This window comes from Mesoplodon mirus (assembly GCF_964341445.2).
Source record: "Mesoplodon mirus genome assembly, chromosome: 13".
NCBI lineage: Eukaryota > Metazoa > Chordata > Mammalia > Artiodactyla > Ziphiidae > Mesoplodon > Mesoplodon mirus.
In genome coordinates, this window is record NC_138989.1 from 66582674 (window position 1) to 66602429 (window position 19756).

The 19756-nt window shown below is 41.0% G+C and overlaps 1 protein-coding gene across 1 annotated transcript; it reads left to right on the forward strand.

Annotated features, from left to right (window-relative positions):
- The first annotated feature begins 60 nt into the window (after nt 1–60).
- On the forward strand, nt 61–16262 carry SKA1 (spindle and kinetochore associated complex subunit 1). Its single transcript, XM_082641344.1, has 7 exons — nt 61–276; nt 914–1012; nt 3706–3830; nt 5967–6064; nt 9537–9674; nt 14114–14283; nt 15463–16262. Exons 2-7 carry the CDS (start codon nt 925–927, stop codon nt 15609–15611), a joined length of 768 nt encoding a protein of 255 aa, XP_082497470.1. The 5' UTR covers nt 61–276; nt 914–924; the 3' UTR covers nt 15612–16262.
- The last annotated feature ends 3494 nt before the right edge of the window (nt 16263–19756 follow it).

The window sequence follows — 19756 nt, forward strand, 5'->3', positions numbered from 1 at the left end:
CCCAACCCCGCCTTTTCCCCGGCCCGGCCCCGCACCACTGCCCCGCCCCCGGCCCCGCTCAGCTGCGGCCCTGGGTAAACCTGGAAACGCAGGAGGCCCCTAAGCAGTGTTCCGCGAGCGCTGATGTGCGCTTGCGCGGTACCAAGACCCGGCGGGCAGTTTGAATTTCGCTCTTGGAGTCGGGTCTTGCCATCCTGGGCTTCCGGTGGAGACTGGAGGGGTCTTCTCGCCTCGCGACCGCACCGAGTGGGCCCTTTGCTCCTGGACCCGTACGAGGTTGGAGTCTGGTGTTGAGGATCCCGCCTTCGGAAGCGGGCGGAAGGCATTGCTTGGGCGGGGTGGGGGGCTCGGGGCGGTGCCGCGTGGGGCGGAAGAGAGGGCTTGACCTTGCTTCGCCAGGTTAGCCGGGGTGGATGCTTTAGACCTCATCAACCCTCGGAGTGAATAGTACCTGATTTCTTTCCTCCCTTCCCTCCACCTCCTTACCGACCCCAAATAGTAAAGCCCCAAACCCAACAGCATGGGAGAAATGCTTACCTGGACCCGTTTCTTTGAACTTACTGTGTTTTTCCTTAAAATTCTTGGGTCTTTGAGTTTTCAAAGAAAATACCAATGTTGTCTTTATGTGTAAGTAAAGGCATTTGTCCCCTTAAATCTATAAGGAAATGACACAGGCTTATCCCCTGTACCCTGGTTTGGGATACATTAACTACAGAAAGCTCTAAGACAAGTCAGTACTGGACTTTGGCCAGAAACTGAATTTTGTAGAATTGAAAGATATTTCTCTTGAGTTTTTGTACTTTCTTTTCAGGGAGATGTGACTTACTGGGTATTTACCATTCTTGGATTTTGAAAGTGAATATAAATTTGTCTGGCTTCCCTTGTTTTTATAAATGTATATCTTTTTCTTCAGAGGCTTAAAGGATGGCCTCCTCAGATCTGGAACAATTATGCTCTCATATTAATGAAAAGATTGGCAATATTAAAAAAACTCTGTCATTAAGAAATTGTGGTAAGTAAAACAGATTCCACTGACTTTGTACATACAAAATGCATTATGATTATTGTCCCACCTTGATATCTTATGCCTGGTTAAGTGAATGTATCTTAGAAAGGTAATTTTAAGTTTTGAATGGTGATTCTTAAAACAGTCTGCCCTCAGTATTTTGAATATTGCAGAGGATACTAAAATGTAAGTTACATTGAACAATGAACTAGCTATTAATTATATTTATTTACTTATGTTTTTCTGAGACACACAAGGCAGAATAGTAAGATTTGAAGGTTATTTAATGTTCCTAGTTCTAGAGCTAAGTAGAGGTACTAAAAGACAAGGAAAAAACCAGAAGTGGAAAAGATCCACAGAGATAGAAGTAGCCCATAACCCATCTTACAGACTGCTTTGGAGGAAGCTGATCAATATATATCACTAGGAAACAACTAACTGAAAATGAAGTCAATTTTTTAAACATCCGGAAACTTGTAAATTGTAACCATCTTCCAAGATATTTTGAAGTGCTGAAAGTGGATGATGCAGTGGAAGTGCAGAGAAGTAGGAGATCCTTGTGAAGTCTGGAAAAATATTGTTTACAAAAATGATGTACTTCCCAGCCATATCTAGGAAAGCTAGAGATTTATTGATAGGTGGAATTCCATCTGCTGGGAAGATCCTGTTGAACTTTTATTGTAGTTTGTATTATGAATTGATAATTTAAGAAAATTCAAATATGAAATTATACTGTTGGAATGTCCTTTCAAATTATACATGTCCTTCTGAGACTTTGATATTCTCCGTCTCTTTTTGGGCACCACTAATAAAGAGCCTCATCCATTTTACAGTTGGTGGCTGACATATTCTGTAGAAAATTAAAGCTGAAGCGACTCTGGGTTCATCTTCTCAAGCCCCGTGCTCTCACACATGAGGAAACTGAGGCTCAGAAGTCAGGTGACTTGCCCCAGTCCCCCAGCTCATGGGTGGTCATTTGGAACTACAGGTTTTGTGTCCCGATTCCCAGTGTAGTACGTGTCTACTTCTATGCCACTTTTATTGAATAATCTGAAAAAGGACATTTAGGTTTTTAATAAGTAGTCTTCTTTAGATTCTCTTTCTGAGGGCATGATTACTATTGGAAAAATATAATTTAGAGATCTGTTAACGATCAAACCTTGAATTCAAATGACCCCATCAAAGCATGAAGCCTGGATGAAGCAGTCTGACCTGTTAGATAACTACGCACTGGGTAACCATCATTTGTATGTGGGGAGAACAATTTGTCTGTTTGGTTCCATGGCCTATTTAGGAAAGCCTAGTAATTTGTTTGCCACTTTGGCTGCTGTAATTTACTAGATCACTACTATCAAAAGTAGTGAATTTATTTCACTACAAGTCAGCAAACAAGGCCCTAAAATTTAGGTGACTAAGTTATTTGAGATACCAGTATATCCAACTAGTTGTTTTACCCCCTGCAATTAACCTTAGCAGAGACATCAATACTCTAATTTACTTGTTAATTTCTTTTAGTTGTTATGAACCTACTGTCAAATGCAATTTGCATTGCTTTATTAGATTACGTCGATAATAATAGTTTGCCTTTACTGAGTGCTTTACTAGGTTCCAATCACAGTGCTCACCCATCTTATATGTACTTTCCTACTTCTCAGTAACCCTCTGAGGGCAGGTACTGGTGTCTCTGACTTCAGGCCTGGAGGCTTTAGCCATTTCACTCTACTGCATCCGTAATCTATAGATGTGGTCACAGGATGTTATACATGTGGTCACAGGATGTTTTCAGTTATGTGTATTTCATGATTTGGTTGCTAGAAGATGGAAAGATTTGATTGTGAGGATAGTTTTCCTTTTTGTGCTTTTGATCTTCCCTTAAAAATTCTTTTTTTTTTTTTTTACAACTTCTCTTATTTCTAGGGAGGAGGGGACTCTGGTTTTCCCATCCTCGTATCTAGGAAGCTAGAGAGAGGGACTAGGAGGTGGGGTTGGGAATTTGAGAGCAGGCTACTCTCCGCCGCCTCCCACCCATTCTTGCAGGCCAGTCCAAAACATAAGCTTATCTTCCTGGCCAGCGATTAGAATTTTTCAGGTTTACACATTCACTGAAGATATAGCCCATGAAGAGGGATCCTGGCCTCGTTTGGGATTCTCACTTTCAGCATCCTGTGCTTTGAAGTCCCAAAGCCTTGGCTCTTATCCCCATTAAAACCAAATATATTAGGTTGCTGAGAGTGACAGCCTCCTCTCTCCAGCATTCCTCTGTACCTCGTCCCCTGCCCCACCACCGTTAGGGCTGCTGCAGCATCAGCTGACACGTACTGCCTGGTCTGTGGTTCACTCTTCATATGGAAGCCCTTGGTGATTTACCTTTTTCTCATAAGAGCTCAACTATGCATGTAAAGGGGTATGTATTTTATCTAGCATTTCTAGGTGTTTTATTAGTGGAACAGTTCTCCAGAAGCAAAAGATTCAGGGGATACAGTGTAATTATCTCTCCCTTCCTTTTTTTTCATTTTACTTAGAAATGAGTTCTTAAGGTTATCCATAGAGACAGTTCCTAGGGGCTGAAACGATAGTTCTTTCTCAACCCTCAGTGTCTCTTTAAGGTAGAGCTCTGTCCCAAGAGTTCAGTTGGATACATGTATGTTTTTTGCTTTTCTATACATTTTATTTTCCATTTTATCTTTGTTTATTAATAGGGCAAGAACCTACCTTGAAGACTATATTAAATAAAATAGGAGATGAGATCATTGTAGTAAATGAACTTCTAAATAAATTGGAATTGGAAATTCAGTATCAAGAACAAACCAACAGTTCACTCAAGGTAATGGTTTTCTAGTGAAAAAAACAAAATAAAAAGGCAATAGATACAGAGTCCCTAATCACCAGGGAATTCTTAAAGATTCTTTAAGTTTATAATGTTCTTAGCTTTGTAAGTTATTATTAACAGTAAAGAGTGCCATTTGCATTTTATTTTCCCAGTATAAAGGACTCCAGAGTTCCAGATGTGTTTCTTCCTCCATGTGGTAGCCAATCTATTTACTAAAAAGGAATATTTCCTAAATAATTCTTTTTTTTTTTGGCTGTGTTTGGTCTTTGTTGTGGTGCGTGGGCTTTGTCTAGTCGCAGCAAGCAGGGGTTACTCTTCCTTGCAGTGCACGGGCTTCTCATTGCAGTGGCTTCTCTTGTGGAGCACGGGCTCTAGGCGTGCGGGCTTCAGTAGTTGCAGCACAAGGGCTCAGTAGTTGCGGCACGCAGGTCCTAGAGCATGCGGACCTTAATAGTTGCGATGCGTGAGCTCAGTAGTTGTGGAGCATGGGCTTAGTTGCTCCATGGCATGTGGGATCTTCCCAGACCAGAAATTGAACGCATGTCTCCTGCATTGGCAGGCAGATTCTCAACCACTGCGCCACCAGAGAAGTCTCTCCTAAATAATTCTTGGTAGGTTTAATTTAAATAAATGATCTCCTGGGAGTGTGGTGTAGGAGGAATGCCTGCCCTGGGGTTTGGAGATGTGGATTCTCACCCTGGCTCCCCGAAGCACCTTCTGCCACCCTGAGAAGGTCATTTTTCCTCATGGGGCTTCAGTGTCCTCATTTGAAAAGTAATGGGTCATACTGAACTATTTCTTGGGTGCCTTCTATTCTGCGTTTCTCTATTTCTCTAGAATTCTCAAGCAATTCTCAAGCAAAGAAAAACTTGAGCCTCATTCACACACACATTTTATTCTAAATAAGCCTTCACCTAATCAAAGTGCTAGTGTACTTTCTGATGGGATGGGAAGATACTCAATCTGTACCATAATTACCTCATGCTCTTAGAGCATTGATATGGTCAAGGTGGCCTCTCTGGTCCTTTTTAAGCCTTATAATCCTCAATGTCTGCAAAGATTTTTCAGCTCTGGGACTGGGCATGATTGTGCCTATCCTACTATCAGTTGAAATGAAATTAGTATCTCTGAACATCAGTCATCTCTTTAAAAGAAAGATGTTATACAAATTCAAAACAGAAACTAATAATGGTTTCACTTCTACCCTGCCCAAGAATGCCCAGGGTTAGGTGTGGGTTTCGAGAATGTTCAACTCAGGATTAAAGACTATTTGGAATTTTTATTTACATTATGATTGCAAGTCAGATGACGGGAATCCGAAGGTTCAGAGTATTTTCCTTATTAAATTTGCGTGAGTTCATAACCTCGAGTTCTAGGGGAAGTTAAATAAAGACAACACAAAATGAAAATGGTTGTGATCAAGGAGGAATTTTCATTAAGCTGGAATATATGAAAGCCGTTCCAAGCAGTATCTCATCGTTGCATTCCGGGAATGCATTATCACTCCGGTGCTGGGGAACGTTTGCTAAGTCAACAAGAGCACTTTACCAGAATGAGAAACATAAATCTTTCATATACTTTTCAGTTGTTTCCCAAGGTTCAAGTATTTTAGAAAGACATGAATGTCAACCCTGCCTGTTGTAATGTTATTCTAACAATTGTCCTCTGAAAAAACCCAGTAGAGAAAAATAATATATCGCCGTCCAAAATCAGCTCGAGAACCAAAGGGCTCTTTTTAAATATTGCTGTATTCAATGCTTTTTCACCGCTCTGCTTTTTGAATACTCAGAATCATTGTGGTTGTGGTACATAGTCTTTCATGCTCCTTTTTAAAAATAATTAATTAATTAATTAATTAATTAATTAATTGGCTGCTCTGGGTCTTAGTTGCAGCATGCAGGATCTTCGTTGCCACATGTGGGATCTTTGTTGCGGCATGCGGGCTCTTAGTTGCGGTATGCGGGATCTAGTTCCCTGACCAGGGATCGAATCTGGGCCCCCTGCATTGGAGTGCAGAGTCTTTACCACTGGACCACCAGGGAAGCCCCTTTCATGTTCTATCTAACATGTTAAAACACACACAGGCAGGACAGATGCTTATTTGTGAGCTTTTTTTTTTTTTAATTTTAGGAACTCTTTGAATGTCTTGAAGAAGATTATAAAGATGTGGAACATCTCAAAGAAAACATTCCTTCCCATTTGCCTCAAGTAACAGTAACCCAGAACTTGTAAGTATGTTTATAATTATTTTTACTATCTGGTTTTATAAAACTATTAAAACAAACACTTCAAATCTTTTTGCTTTTCTATATACTTGCAATTTTGTTAGTGATTATCCAGGGGTTTTGTTTTGTTTTGTTTTGTTACTTATACAAGAAATAGTCTTTCCCCCATCTTTACCAGTTTTCTTATCCCACAGTCTCTGGGGAAAATGTTCCCCCTCTTTCCCAAGGGTAAGTCTCCTCTAGACTGTCTTTTTCTACTTTTTCTCATTTCTTTCCCTTAGAGCAGAGTTTGTCAACCTTGGCTCTATTGGCATTTTAGGTCAGATAATTCTTTTTTGTGAAAATAGCATGTTTAGTAGCATCCCTGCCCTCTTCCAACTAAAATCAGTAGCCCCCTGTATCCCCTCCCACCTCCACCCCTCCACCCAGTTGTGACAATGAAAAATGTTGCCAGACATCGCCATATGTCTTCCACGGGGCAGAATTTCCCGACCCTTGCGAACCACTGCCTTAGGGTAAGACTAAACTTAATGAGCTTCCCATCTTAAAAACAGCTCAAGGAACAAAAACTTAGCTCTATTTTTACCCTCAAAGTACTTTCCTACCTCTGTCTGTTCACTGCCAGTGTATGTTCATGCCTGCCCTTTTCCTGAAGCCCCTAAAACCTAGCCTTTGGCTGTTAATTACTACCATACTTATGAAAATGATTGCTTGAAAGTCACAAAGAGGTAAAAAATACCTCTTCAGCCCCGATTCTTCCCAGATTTTATTTTGCTGCCCATCTTTTTGGAATTCTGTTATTTGCGCTGCCACTGTGCTTTCTTAGTTGTCATCCTACATCTTCGACTAGGCTGCCTCCTTTTTCTCTGCCCTCTTTTAAATTACAAGTGTGTCCTAAAGCTCTGTTTTACTCACGCCGACTTAACACCATTATTAATGCTCTCAAATGTCCAACTCTGGCCTTGGCATGGCATCTAGTTCTGTTTTAATCGCTTGCTGGGAATCTCATGAATGAGCTGTTCTCTCCTCCAGCTTTGCGTGTCTAAGACTAAACTGTCTCCTTGTTACCCACCCATCACCTAGACAGGAACTCGGCGTCTTCAACCTGTCTCTCTGTCTCGTAGCCCCAGCTGTCCATTCGGCCTCTGCGGGGTTTTGTCTGTCCCAGCCCTCCCTCTGATTGTCTGGCTCCATGAGATCTTCCGTCGTCTTTTGTCTTCATGATTGGGGAGCTCCTGTGTTTTGTCTTTCCAGTATTTCTCCACTCCCATCTCTCCAGTCCTCTGCCCAAAATTGTATTTCTTTTTTTCTTTAACTTTATCGAAGTGTAGTTGATTTACAAAATTGTATTTCTAAAAGGGGGCTCCAAGTATGTAAAAACATTTCATGGCTAACTTAACTTTTTAACTTTCGAATGTATCATATATACAGAAAAGTAATTAAGGCATTATTAGTGTAAATTAAAGAAGCACGATAAACGTCAGCGTATCCACCAGTGAGATTAAGAAATAGGACGCTACCAGTTCCTACAGCACTTTTCCTACTGCAGACCCTCCCTCTGTCAAAGAGGTAACCATCCTGGAGTTCATGATAACCACAGTGTTGCGTATGTGTTTCCACAAACAACATGCTGCTTAAGTTTGAAAACTGAAAGGAAGGCACGAACCTTGCTGTGTAGGAAAAGAGCCATGTTGCTGCTGATAGTTGAAGGTGTCCAGGAACAGATAAGCTCAACAGAGTCCCTTGCATGTCAGGGTACCTTGGAATTTCACTCCAAGAAGAGAAAATTAGTGGGCAAGGTCATGAATAAATGCTAGGAACAGAGGTCATCATAGGATATCTGCCAGGGTTGTTGGGCTGGACATTGGCTACCCAGCAGGAATATGGCCCGAGGAATAGGAGGAATTTTCTTCTAAACTCACTATGGCCTAGCGTCAGCTTTTAGGGCCAGGCCACAGCAGAACCTTTCTAGAGGTAGAAATGGTTATTTTCAGTTGATACACACAGCAGGGCCTAAAGATAAGCAAGTACAGGTAAGAATCAGCCAGGCTTACCATGGAGTCTCAGGTTAAGGATTCACGTAAGGATCATGCCACCATAACATCGGGCATCTTCATCTTGACAACCCACCACGTGGCCGTATCCTCATCACGCCACCTCAGTCAGGCCTGGTTGCCCTCTGTGTCTGGTACTCAGCTGTCGTCTTGGGATCTCACTTCCCTGTCTTTCCTGGGATTCCCTTCCCTTGCTCCTGGGTTGGATCTTCTCTTTCCTGTATTCCATCTCCATTTATCGCTTGACTTGCTGCTGGCAGCAGGGCTCCATTCCTTCCTTGGCAGTTAAACAACCTAGAAGATACAGCCTATTTGTAGACTCTATTTGCTTGTGGGTAGGAGCTATATTAGGCATCTCATTGACTCCAGAAATTGGGCAGGACTGAGCCAAGGGTGACCCATGCTCATTGCTGGCAACTAAAATGAGTCTGTAGCAGGCAGGATTGATATAGTAAGTCCTTACTTACGAACATTCAAGTTGCAAACTTTCAAAGATGTGAACATGCTTTCGCATGTCCAATCATGTAAGTTAGTTCATGTGTCTGGCGTACATTGCCACATGCGTGCATCATCACATGCGTGTGCATTGTCACATGCATGCATCCTCTACAAGTGGTTATGCTTTTGTGTATTTTGCTGTACAGTACAGTATTGTATAGAGTGCAGTAGTACAGTATCTTTATTTCAAGCCCAGGATATCCAGAAACAAGAGTAAAAGCAGCGGTGATATAGCTGGTACTGCTAAGAAGCGCCAACTGTTGTACTGTACTACTGTACTTTTCAAGGTACTGTACTGTAAGATTAAACATGTTTTCTTTATTTTTTGTGTGTGTTTTTAAGGTATTATTTGTGTGAAAAGTATATAAACCTATGACAGCACAGTACTATATAGCTGATTGTGTTAGTTGGGTACCTAGGCTAACTTGTTGGACTTAGGAACAAATTGGACTTACGAACGCACTCTTGAAACGGAACTCATCTGTTTGTAGGGGACTTACTGTACTAGCAACCAATGGGATACATTAGAAAGATAGAAATATAAGGTGATTGATGTTTCCATGTCCAGAAATAGGGAAGTCAGGAAGAAAAGCCATTTAGAAGTTAAATTCAACTTTACGCATATTGACTTTGAGGAACCAGTGGGATAACTGATGAAGATGTTTGGCGCATGTTCTACTTACACCATGTTTTGAGTGTGTAAAGAACAATTATATTACTGAAGATTTAGGGACTTGCTTTTTTAGCATTCTCACTATTCAGATCTTCATGAGCATTAGGGGTAGGGATAGACAAAAAGGTTGGCTGTAAACTTACAACAAGATGAATCGTGTTTGATACTGATCACTTTCAGTTGCAAAGCTTTCTGGTTTGCTGCAGACTTCTGACGATTACCTGTACATCTGTGCATCTCTATTCTGCAGTGTTAATGGATCAGATCTTGACCCTGAAGAACGAGTCCAAGTTGAAGAAGCTGCACCCACAAAGAAGCCCTCCAGAGAACAAAAAATTGTTAAAGAAATGCCATTTATAACTTCTGATGAGTTTAATGGCATTCCTGCGTAAGTATTTCAGATAAATTTTAAGATAAATTCAACTCTTTAATAATCAACATACATGTTGATAAGTATAAGCCTTGATTATATTAATTGTAACATGCTGTGTTCCAACATCGATCTTTTCTAAAATAGTTTTACATTGTACTGTGCAAATGCAGGAAATCTTTTGTTGAAGATGTTTAAAACTACGTTTTTTGGGATTCCCTGGTGGCGCAGTGGTTGAGAGTCCGCCTGCCGATGCAGGGGACACGGGTTCGTGCCCCGGTCCGGGAAGATCCCACATGCCACGGAGCAGCTAGACCCGTGAGCCATGGCCGCTGAGCCTGCACATCTGGAGCCTGTGCTCCGCAACGGGAGAGGCCTCAACAGTGAGAGGCCCGCGTACCGCAAAAAAAAAAAAAAAAAAGCTATGTTTTTTGTTTAGTTGTAAAACCTTTTCATAGAGAGATCTAGAGATGGATCAATTTGTTGCTGAGTCCTCTCAGCGTCATTTTATGATACAGATTTATCCAGTTACATTTCAGAAGTAGCTTCAGTTTTGCTGCAATTTTAAGCAAAGTGAGTGTGTTGTATAGGTTTGAGAATTAGAACAGAGAGTGCTGTGTTTGTTTGGTTTCCATTTGTCCATTAACTTATGCCACACACTTGTTTGAGTCTGTGCTCTATTCTGGGGTCTGGGTCACTGAGGAAAAGAATACAGGGTGAATAAGACAAGATGCCTCCCCTGAGAGAGGGCTCCTTTGTTCTTCACAGGTGACATGGGGAACCAATTACGGAAATCCATGGGTTTTTTTTTTGTGTGGTATGCGGGCCTCTCACTGTTGTGGCCTCTCCCGTTGCGGAGCACAGGCTCCGGACGCGCAGGCTCAGCGGCCATGGCTCACGGGCCCAGCCGCTCCGCGGCATGTGGAATCTTCCCGGACCGGGGCACGAACCCGTGTCCCCTGCATCGGCAGGCGGACTCTCAACCACTGCGCCACCAGGGAAGCCCAAAATCCATGTTTTTAAACTCTCATAATTCCAGGGCTTTACTTAGCTTCTGGCTTTATATTATTACATTTCTTGTTACTTTCTTACACAAATAATGCACGTTGTTAGAAAATGTTTGTTGTTAGAAGATAACTCATCTGTAACTCCACCACTCAGACAAGAGAGAGTATTTCCTTCTATATTTTAACTTCCCCTACATAACAAGTTGTTTCTGATGGTCATTACGACAATGTAGTTATGCTGTGAATATAGTTTACTTACTTTTTTTTTATCATGAGCATTTTTCCATCATTAACTATCATGGAAAACTTGGATTTTAATAGTTGTATAATATTTTATTGTGTGGCTACTCTATAAGTTATTTAAGCATGACCTTATTAAGTATTTGGGTTGATTGCATTGTTATGAAGAATGGTACAATGAAATTTCTTTTGGACAAGTCTGTTTTATAATTCCTTATTTCCTTGAGATAGTGTCCTAGGAGGAGAATCCCTGGGGCAAAGGGCATGATTATTTTACTTGTCTGAGAGTTGTCCATCTGGATTTTGTTGTTTGTTTTTTAATCAATAGACTTTATTTGTTAGAACAGTTTTAGGTTTATAGAAAACTAGAGCAGATAGTACATTGTTCTCATACCTGGAAACAGTTTCCCCTTTTACTAACATCTGCATTAGTGTGGTACATTTGTTATCATTGATAAACCAGTCTAGATACTATTAACTAGATATTAACTAAAGCCTGTAGTTTATACTGGGGTTCACTCTTTGTGTTGTACGGTCTATGGATTTTTTTTTTTTTTTTTTTTTTTTTTTGCTGTACGCGGGCCTCTCACTGTTGTGGCCTCTCCCGTTGCGGAGCACAGGCTCCGGACGCGCAGGCTCAGCGGCCATGGCTCACGGGCCCAGCCGCTCCGCGGCATATGGGATCCTCCCAGACCAGGGCACGAACCCGTATCCCCTGCATCGGCAGGCGGACTCTCAACCACTGCGCCACCAGGGAGGCCCCGGTCTATGGATTTTGACAAATGCGTAATGTCATGTGTCCACCATGATAAGAATAGTTTCACTGCCCTAAAAATACCCTGTGTGCCACGCTTTCATCTCTCCCTCCTGAGCCCCTGGCAGCCACTGATCTTTTTACTGTCTCTATAGTTTCCCTTTTCCTGGGTGTCATATAGTTGGAGTCATACACTCTAGCCTTAGTAATATGCATTTAAGGTTCCCCTCATGTCTTTTCATGGCTTGATAGCTCATTTCTTTTTATCACTGACTAAAATTCCGTCGTGTAGATGTAGCACAGTTTGTTTATCCATTCGTCTGTTGAACAACATTTTGGTTACTTCCAGTTTGGGGCAATTATGACTAAAGCTGCTGTGAACATTCACGTGCAGGTTTTTGCGTGGACATGTTTTCAGCTCCCTTGGGTCAACACCTAGGAGTATGATGGCTGGATCCTATGGTAAAACTGTTTAGCTTTGTAAGAAGCTGTCAAACTGTCTCCCATAGTGGCTGTACCATTTTGCATTCCCAGCAGAATGAGAGTTCCTGTTGTTCCCCATACTCACCTGCATTTAGTTTTGTTCGTTTTTTTCTATTAGCTATTCTAGTGAGTATAATGTACCTGATTGTTTTACTTTTCAGTTTCCTGATGACATAGGATGTTGACCATCTTTTCATATGCATAGTAGCCACTTGAAAAATATCTGGCAGTTTCACTGTTCTGAGACTAGGAATGAGGCTGACAGTTCTCTTTCGTTTTTTTGTTTGTTTGTTTGATTTGGTCCCTTGGTCCTTTCCTTTATTGGCAGCTTTATTGTCACTAAAATTCTGTTTGATGCTATTCAGTTTTTTAAATTGTTGTTATTGTTGTTGCTCATCGGCTGAGCTGAAGGGAAGAACAAATGGCTGTGAGAACACTGGAATAGAAGAGTCTTCAGAAAATGCTTCCTTGAAGGGAGGATATTAGAATAGTCATGGTAGAGTATTCATTTTTAAACTAAGGGGTTATTTAACGAAAGAGAGAAGTTAGAAGATTAGGATAAGGAAGAATGTGTTCCAAGCATGGGACTTTATTTATGTTTAAAAAGTTAATACTGAGATGGAATTAAAGTGGAAAACATTGGCACTTGTTTTGAGGAAATTAGGAAATAGTTCACATGATTTAAAGGAATTGCATTGTATTGAGCTGTGGCATCAACTGTGGAAATTGTGGTTAGAAAAATGAGTGGTGAAAATGAATCTAGAGAGGAAGGGAATAATGAAAATGAATGGATTTTGGTCAATATGAACATTTTCCTTTAAACATATTTATATATTATTTTTTCTTAAGGAAGTTTCGATTAGAAAACTACCCCTTTGAATAGAGGCAAAAGACAGAGTTTAACATAGTGAATCCATGGACTTCCCTGGTGGCACAGTGGTTGAGAGTCCGCCTGCCGATGCAGGGGACGTGGGTTCGTGCCCTGGTCCAGGAAGATCCCACATGATGCGGAGCGGCTGGGCCCGTGAGCCATGGCCGCCGAGCCTGCGCCTCCGGAGCCTGTGCTCCGCAACGGGAGAGGCCACAACAGTGAGAGCCCCTCGTACCGCAAAAAAAAAAAAAAATTGCTGCTAGCATAATGAATCCATGATTTGTTGAAGGGAAAAATTGAAGCAGATCATGAAAATTTTGTTTTTGGTCTGTACAGACCACTCAAAATCAAGGGCCTCCTATTATATTCTAAGACTCTGGTGACTGAGAGGACCGGCAGGAGGGAGATTGGATTCGAAGAGTGGGCTTTAGAGTGAAAGAGACAATGCTTAAGGGCATTTGAGTTCAGAATGAATAGTGAGCTGTCCGTCGAGGCTGCCTGTAGTTCTCCTCTGCCGGCCAGCTGTGCAGCTTAACTTCCGGGCCCTTTTGTCCCTTTGCAGTCCCTGCACCATCAGTTCTTCTTCATCTCAATCAGCATTGTCATCTTTGTTGTCACATTTGTCATCCTTCATCTTCTCTTACCCCTCTTCCTCCTCCTTTTTTCTTTTTCTCTCTGAACAGATCCATTTTTGCAGGAAGCTAGAGTGGTATGAGTTATATAATTTATTAATATTTACATTTTTCTTTCCCTTGCTCACAAACATTTAAAAATATTTAAATAAACTTCTATTTGGAATTAATCAGTCTATTTGAATCAGAGTTTGAAAGCCTATTTTAAATTGTAATGTTAATTCTGTAGGTGGAGAATAGGAATTTATGTATCCAGACATAACTAGGGAAGATAAGCACTAATATATTGTGGTCTCTAATTTTTCAACGGTTGAGATGTGTCTGGTTTATTTGGAAGTTGGTATAAAATTTTTTATATAGAGTACTAATAGCTTTGCTACTGTATAAAGTCATCATATGTAAATGTTTTGCAAAGAAAACAATTGTGTATGATGATTCTTTAGAAAAATTAATCATTTTCTTTTTTACAGGTACATGAAATCACGCTTAACCTATTGTCAAATTAATGATGTTATTAAGGAAATCAACAAGGCAGTAGTTAGTAAATATAAGATCTTACATCAACCAAAAAAGTCTATGAGTTCTGTGGCCAGAAATCTCTATCACAGATTTATTGATGATGAAACGAAGGAAACCAAAGGTAAAATGAGGGTATATATATGTGTACATGTCAACTGTTTGGAATGTAACTAAACATGAGAAACAAGATTAATTCCAGAAACTTCTAACTCTAGAGAGGTAGTTCTCAATCAGGGGCAGTTTTCCCACCAGGGAACATTTTGCCATCTCTGGAGACATTTTTGGTTGTTATAGCTGGGGTTGGAGGTACTACTGGCATCTAGTGAGTAGAAACCAGAGATGCTGCTAAAGTACCCTATAATGCAGAAGACAGCCCTGACAAAAAAGAATTATCTATCCTAAAATGTCTGTAGTGCCGAGGCTGAGAAATACGGCATTAGAGTCTATTATGGAACGATATCCAATATTTTCAGAATTAGAATAGTAATGATAACAGTTGTTCATGCTTATACTATAGCACTTACTATGTGCCAGATAGTGTACTAAGGGCTTTAGCCCTCACAGCATCCTTATGAGTTGTGTACTATTATTATTCCTGTTTTTCAGAGTAGGCAAAGAAGGCTTAAGTTACTTGCCCAAGGTCATTCAGTTAAGTGATAAAGCTGATGTGGGTTTCATTCTCTTAACCACTACCATATTGCGTCTTGAAAAGTGAATTGTTCAAAAGATACCAGCAGATAGCCAATGATATAATAAGCAGGGCTACATTTCTGAAATGCTACATAAACATGCAACTTCAGTTTAAAGAATAATTATTATTTTAGCAAGAATACCAGTTCTCACTGTGGTTGGATAATGATAGGAAAAAGTGATTAATGCCATTCATAGTCATAATGTAATACATTAAAGACTCATCTTGAAAGTTGTCCTAATAAAAATTAACATTGGGCTTCCCTGGTGGCACAGTGGTTGAGAATCTGCCTGCCGGTTCAGGGGACACGGGTTCGAGCCCCGGTCTGGGAGGATCCCACATGCCGCGGAGCAACTGGGCCCGTGAGCCACAACTACTGAGCCTGGGCATCTGGAGCTTGTGCTCCGCAACAAGAGAGGCCGCGATAGTGAGAGGCCCGCGCACCGCGATGAAGAGTGGCCCCACTTGCCGCAACTAGAGAAAGCCCTTGCCCAGAAAGCGAAGACCCAACACAGCCAAAAATAAATAAATTAATTAATTAAAAAAAAAATTTGCAGAGGAACCAAATAGACATTTAAAAAAAATTAACATTAATATCTTTATTTTCAGGCCATTATTTTGTAGTGGAAGCTGACATAAAGGAGTTCACAGCTTTGAAAGTTGACAAGAGATTTCACGTGATACTGAATATTTTACGACACTGCCGGAGGCTATCAGAGGTCCGAGGGGGAGGACTTATCAGATATGTTATAACATAAGGCCCTTGTGAGCTTTTGAACCAGCCAACAGTAGGGTATAGAGGCTCTTCCTATAGTTTCCTTATATGTAATTTCTTTATATATAATTTCTTCAGCCGTTTCATTTTCTTTTTTTGTAGAAATTTTAATATAGGTTGTGCATTAGATGCTGTAAGAGAACTAGTATCCATTTTCTTAGTTATGATAATAGTCATGGTTATGAAGGAGAATATCCTTATTTTCTGCAGGTGCATCTGAGATATTTATTTAGGGATAACATAATAGGCTTTAAAATGGCTAAGCGGGGCTTCCCTGGTGGCGCAGTGGTTGAGAGTCCACCTGCCGATGCAGGGGACACGAGTTCGTGCCCTGGTCCGGGAGGATCCCACATGTCGCGGAGCGGCTGGGCCCGTGAGCCATGGCCACTGAGCCTGCGCATTCGGAGCCTGTGCTCCGCAACGGGAGAGGCCACAACAGTGAGAGACCCATGTACCGCAAAAAAAAAAAAAAAAAAGGCTAAGCAATATAATTGGATACACACATAGAGTGGATATGATAAAGTGTTAATTGTTCGATCTAGCTGATGGTTAGAACAGCATTCATTGTATTATTCTCTCTAATTTTATGTGTTAACATTTTTTTCCTAATAAAATTTAGAATACTTGTGAAACAAATGTACTGATTAGATATTTACGTTTCATGAAAACACAGATCAGAACTTGCGGGCTGGTGACGTGAAGCCGGGAAGGAAAGGTTGTTTGCCATCAGTCGTGAGCTCATGTGCCCCTTCAGGCACTTGTGAACTTCAAGTTCCTGTATCCATGCTTCCCAGCACTGCTCACTGAGCCTAGGCTGGGTGTTTGAACTTGATGCGTTAGATGAAATTTCTTGAAGCATGCTGGATGTAAATATTATTACGTTTACACACAAAGCAGTGTATTGGGCATCTAACTTCTGCACTGAGAAATGATGCACAGTGTACAAAGCTTGGTATCTGGGAAATGTGTCACTTTTAGTGAACCGTGTTTTCAGATAAGCTCAGGCAGGACATATGCTCTGCAGGTGATGAACATGGACGGATGTTCATTTCTAATGCAGGTTTAACTTGATGAGCCTACTTGCCTGTCTTTTTAACAGCTGTAGTGCAATCTCAGACTCATATTTTAAATCGAGGATCAATGCAGCAACTCACAAAGCTCAAGTAATTAAAATTCCCTTCCTTCTGATGGGTCAACATGACAAATGTGGGCACTTCTAATTACAAAAGTTTTCTTGGCAGAGTGATTGTGAGCTGTGCCTCAGCTGCATACTAAAAATTACAACTCCAATCCTTAATTGTGACTCAGAAAGCAGATTATTTCTTGGGGATACTCTCTTCAACTTTACAAAATAATTCAGCAACATGGTGCATCAAAAAGAAAACTTAAGCCGCAGAAACCTGGTTCTAGTCCTACCTCTGCCATTTGCTCTCTCTTGGTTCTGCCTTCAAAAATTTGACCCCTTCTCAGGGACTTCCCTGGTGGTGCAGGGGTTAAGAATCTGCCTGCCAATGCAGGAGACACGGGTTTGAGCCCTGGTCCAGGAAGATCCCACGTGCTGCGGAGCAGCTAAGCCCGTGTGCCACAACTACTGAGCCTGCTTTCTAGAGCCCGCGAGCCACAACTACTGAGGCTGAGTGATGCAACTACTGAAGCCCACGTGCCTAGAGCCCGTGCTCTGCAACAAGAGAAGCCACTGCAATGAGAAGCCCGCACGCAGCAACGAAGACCCAATGCAGCCAAAAATAAATGATATAACCATTCTTCAAAAAAAAAAAAAATTTGACCCCGTCTCACAAGCTACCACCCTGGTTCCAAACATCTCCCCTGGATTAATTCAAAGCTTCTAACTGGTCTCTGTGTTAATTCTTGCCCTACTACTGTCTATTCTCCACATGAACCAAAGTTAGATTAGGTCACTCCGCTACTCAGAAACCTTAAATAGCTCCCCATTTCTTACAGAGCGAAGGCTGAATCCTCACAAAGGCCCGCGAGGCCCTTCATGGGTCCCTCATCAGTACAGTGGCACCGTCTCCTACTCGTCCATTTCCCAACTCTGTTCCAGCCACTCTGGCCGCCATGCTCTTTCTGGAACAGGCCCAGCATGAGTCTCCTCAGACCTTTGCACTGGCTGTTGCCTCTGCCCGGAAAGTTCCTCATCCTTCACCCATGTGACCCTCCCCCTTACCTCTTTTATATCTGCTCAAATGTCATTTGATCCCTTAGGGCTTCTTGGACTACCTTACATTTATATTTACATCTCCCTCTGCAACACTTTCTCTCCTTCCATGCTTTATTTTCCTTCCTAGCATGAATGTCTATCTCGTGGTTTATATATTTTACCAATTTATTTGTCTTTCTCTTCCCACTAGAATATAAACTACTGACACTAGGAGTTTTTCTCCCTTTTATTCACTGTGGTGTCCTCAGTCACTTTCACAGGGCTTTCCAGTAGAGGGCGATAAATAAACATTTCCTGAACACACAGTAACTGGCAGAGTTTGTGGCCATGGGCAAGTGATTTCATCTTTCCAGGCTCCAGTTTTCTCCTGTATATATTGAGATGGTTGAACAAAAATTTCTCTCAGGACCTTCTAGTTTTAATATTCTATGGTTCTAATATACCCAGTTACTTCTGGGAAATATGATGAAATTCTTCTCTCTGACAGGATTATAAAAAATTGTAAAAAAAAAATTCTGATAATTACATGGAATGCTCATATTTTACCCAAAGAATCTGTAAAGTATTAAGCTTCAAGAAATACTGAAATTCTCAGTTACTAGTTAAATAATAAAAAGAAGCTTCCATTGACTAAGGAAATTTATTTTTTTTCGGCCAACATCTTTAGTTTTCTAATTAATTTTGCTTATTAGAAATAGTTTTAAGATTTCACAATTTATAAATGTTACACTTGATCATAAAGGAAACTTCTGTGGTATGTTGAATAGACCTACATGTTATAAAGCGCAGTTTTGCTCCATAATATTAAAATTTTTTTAAAGTTCTCCGTTTTTAATTTTTTGGGGGGCCGCACCACGTGGCTTGTGGGATCTTATTTCCCCAACCAGGGATAGAACCCAGGCCAACTGCAGTGGAAGTGCAGAGTCCTAACCACTGGACCACCAGGGAATTCCCAAATGATTTCTTTTATGAAACATTCCATCTCCTAATAAATGATCGCCATTGTTCCATAAATATATCTATTAATACAAGTGGCATAAAAGAAGGGTTACTCAAGATATTGAGGACTCTTCCTGGATATATTTCAAACAGTATTACTCAAACTGGTTCCAAGACTATATGCATGATTAGAAAGTAGAGTAATTTAATATAGTATCAATTGGAGTTTGTTCAGGTTAGGTTAAGTCTCTAAGGAACACACACGAGAAATATTTATCAGAAATTAAGGTATGGGCTTCCCTGGTGGCGCAGTGGTTGGGGATCCACCTGCCAATGCAGGGGTCATGGGTTCGAGCTCTGATCCGGGAAGATCCCACATGCTGCGGAGCAACTAAGCCCGTGCACCACAACTACTGAGCCTGCGCTCTGGAGTCTGCGAGACACAACTACTGAAGCCTGTGTGCCGTGCCTAGAGTCCGTGCTCTGCAACAAGAGAAACCCAAACACAGCAGTGAAGAGTGGCCCTTGCTCGTCACAACTAAAGAAAGCCTGCACGCAGCAACGAAGACCCAATGCAACCAAAAATAAATTTATTTTAAAAGAAGGAAATTATGGTATTTAGCAAGTTGTACCTCAAATTATTGTGAACACCCTTTTGCTCTGCTGTATTAAAAAGTAGTAAATTAGGTGGTTAGGAGGCTACATCATTTCTTTAAAATTGAGATTAAATTTACCTACAGTAAAATGCACAGATCTTAAGGACACAGATCAGTATTGACCAGTGCATATACCCATGTAAACTACACCTGTATCATTTTTTTGTTTTTTTCTTAAACTTTTTATTTTGAGATAATTATAGGATCACGTGCAGTTGTAATAAATAATACAGAGAGAGCCCTGTACCCTATACTTTTTACTTCAATAGTAACATCTTGCACAATTTTTGTACAATATCAGAACCAGGATATTGACATTGATATGTCGCGGGCAATGAGAAGCCCGCGAAC

What these genes read in the sequence shown, in the direction of transcription:
- SKA1 (XM_082641344.1), top strand. Translation starts at nt 925, where the DNA reads ATGGCCTCCTCAGATCTGGAACAATTATGCTCTCATATTAATGAAAAG. An exon ending in TCTGTCATTAAGAAATTGTG is followed by an intron (nt 1,013 to 3,705) that starts GTAAGTAAAACA and finishes GTTTATTAATAG; the next exon opens with GGCAAGAACCTACCTTGAAG. An exon ending in AAACCAACAGTTCACTCAAG is followed by an intron (nt 3,831 to 5,966) that starts GTAATGGTTTTC and finishes TTTTAATTTTAG; the next exon opens with GAACTCTTTGAATGTCTTGA.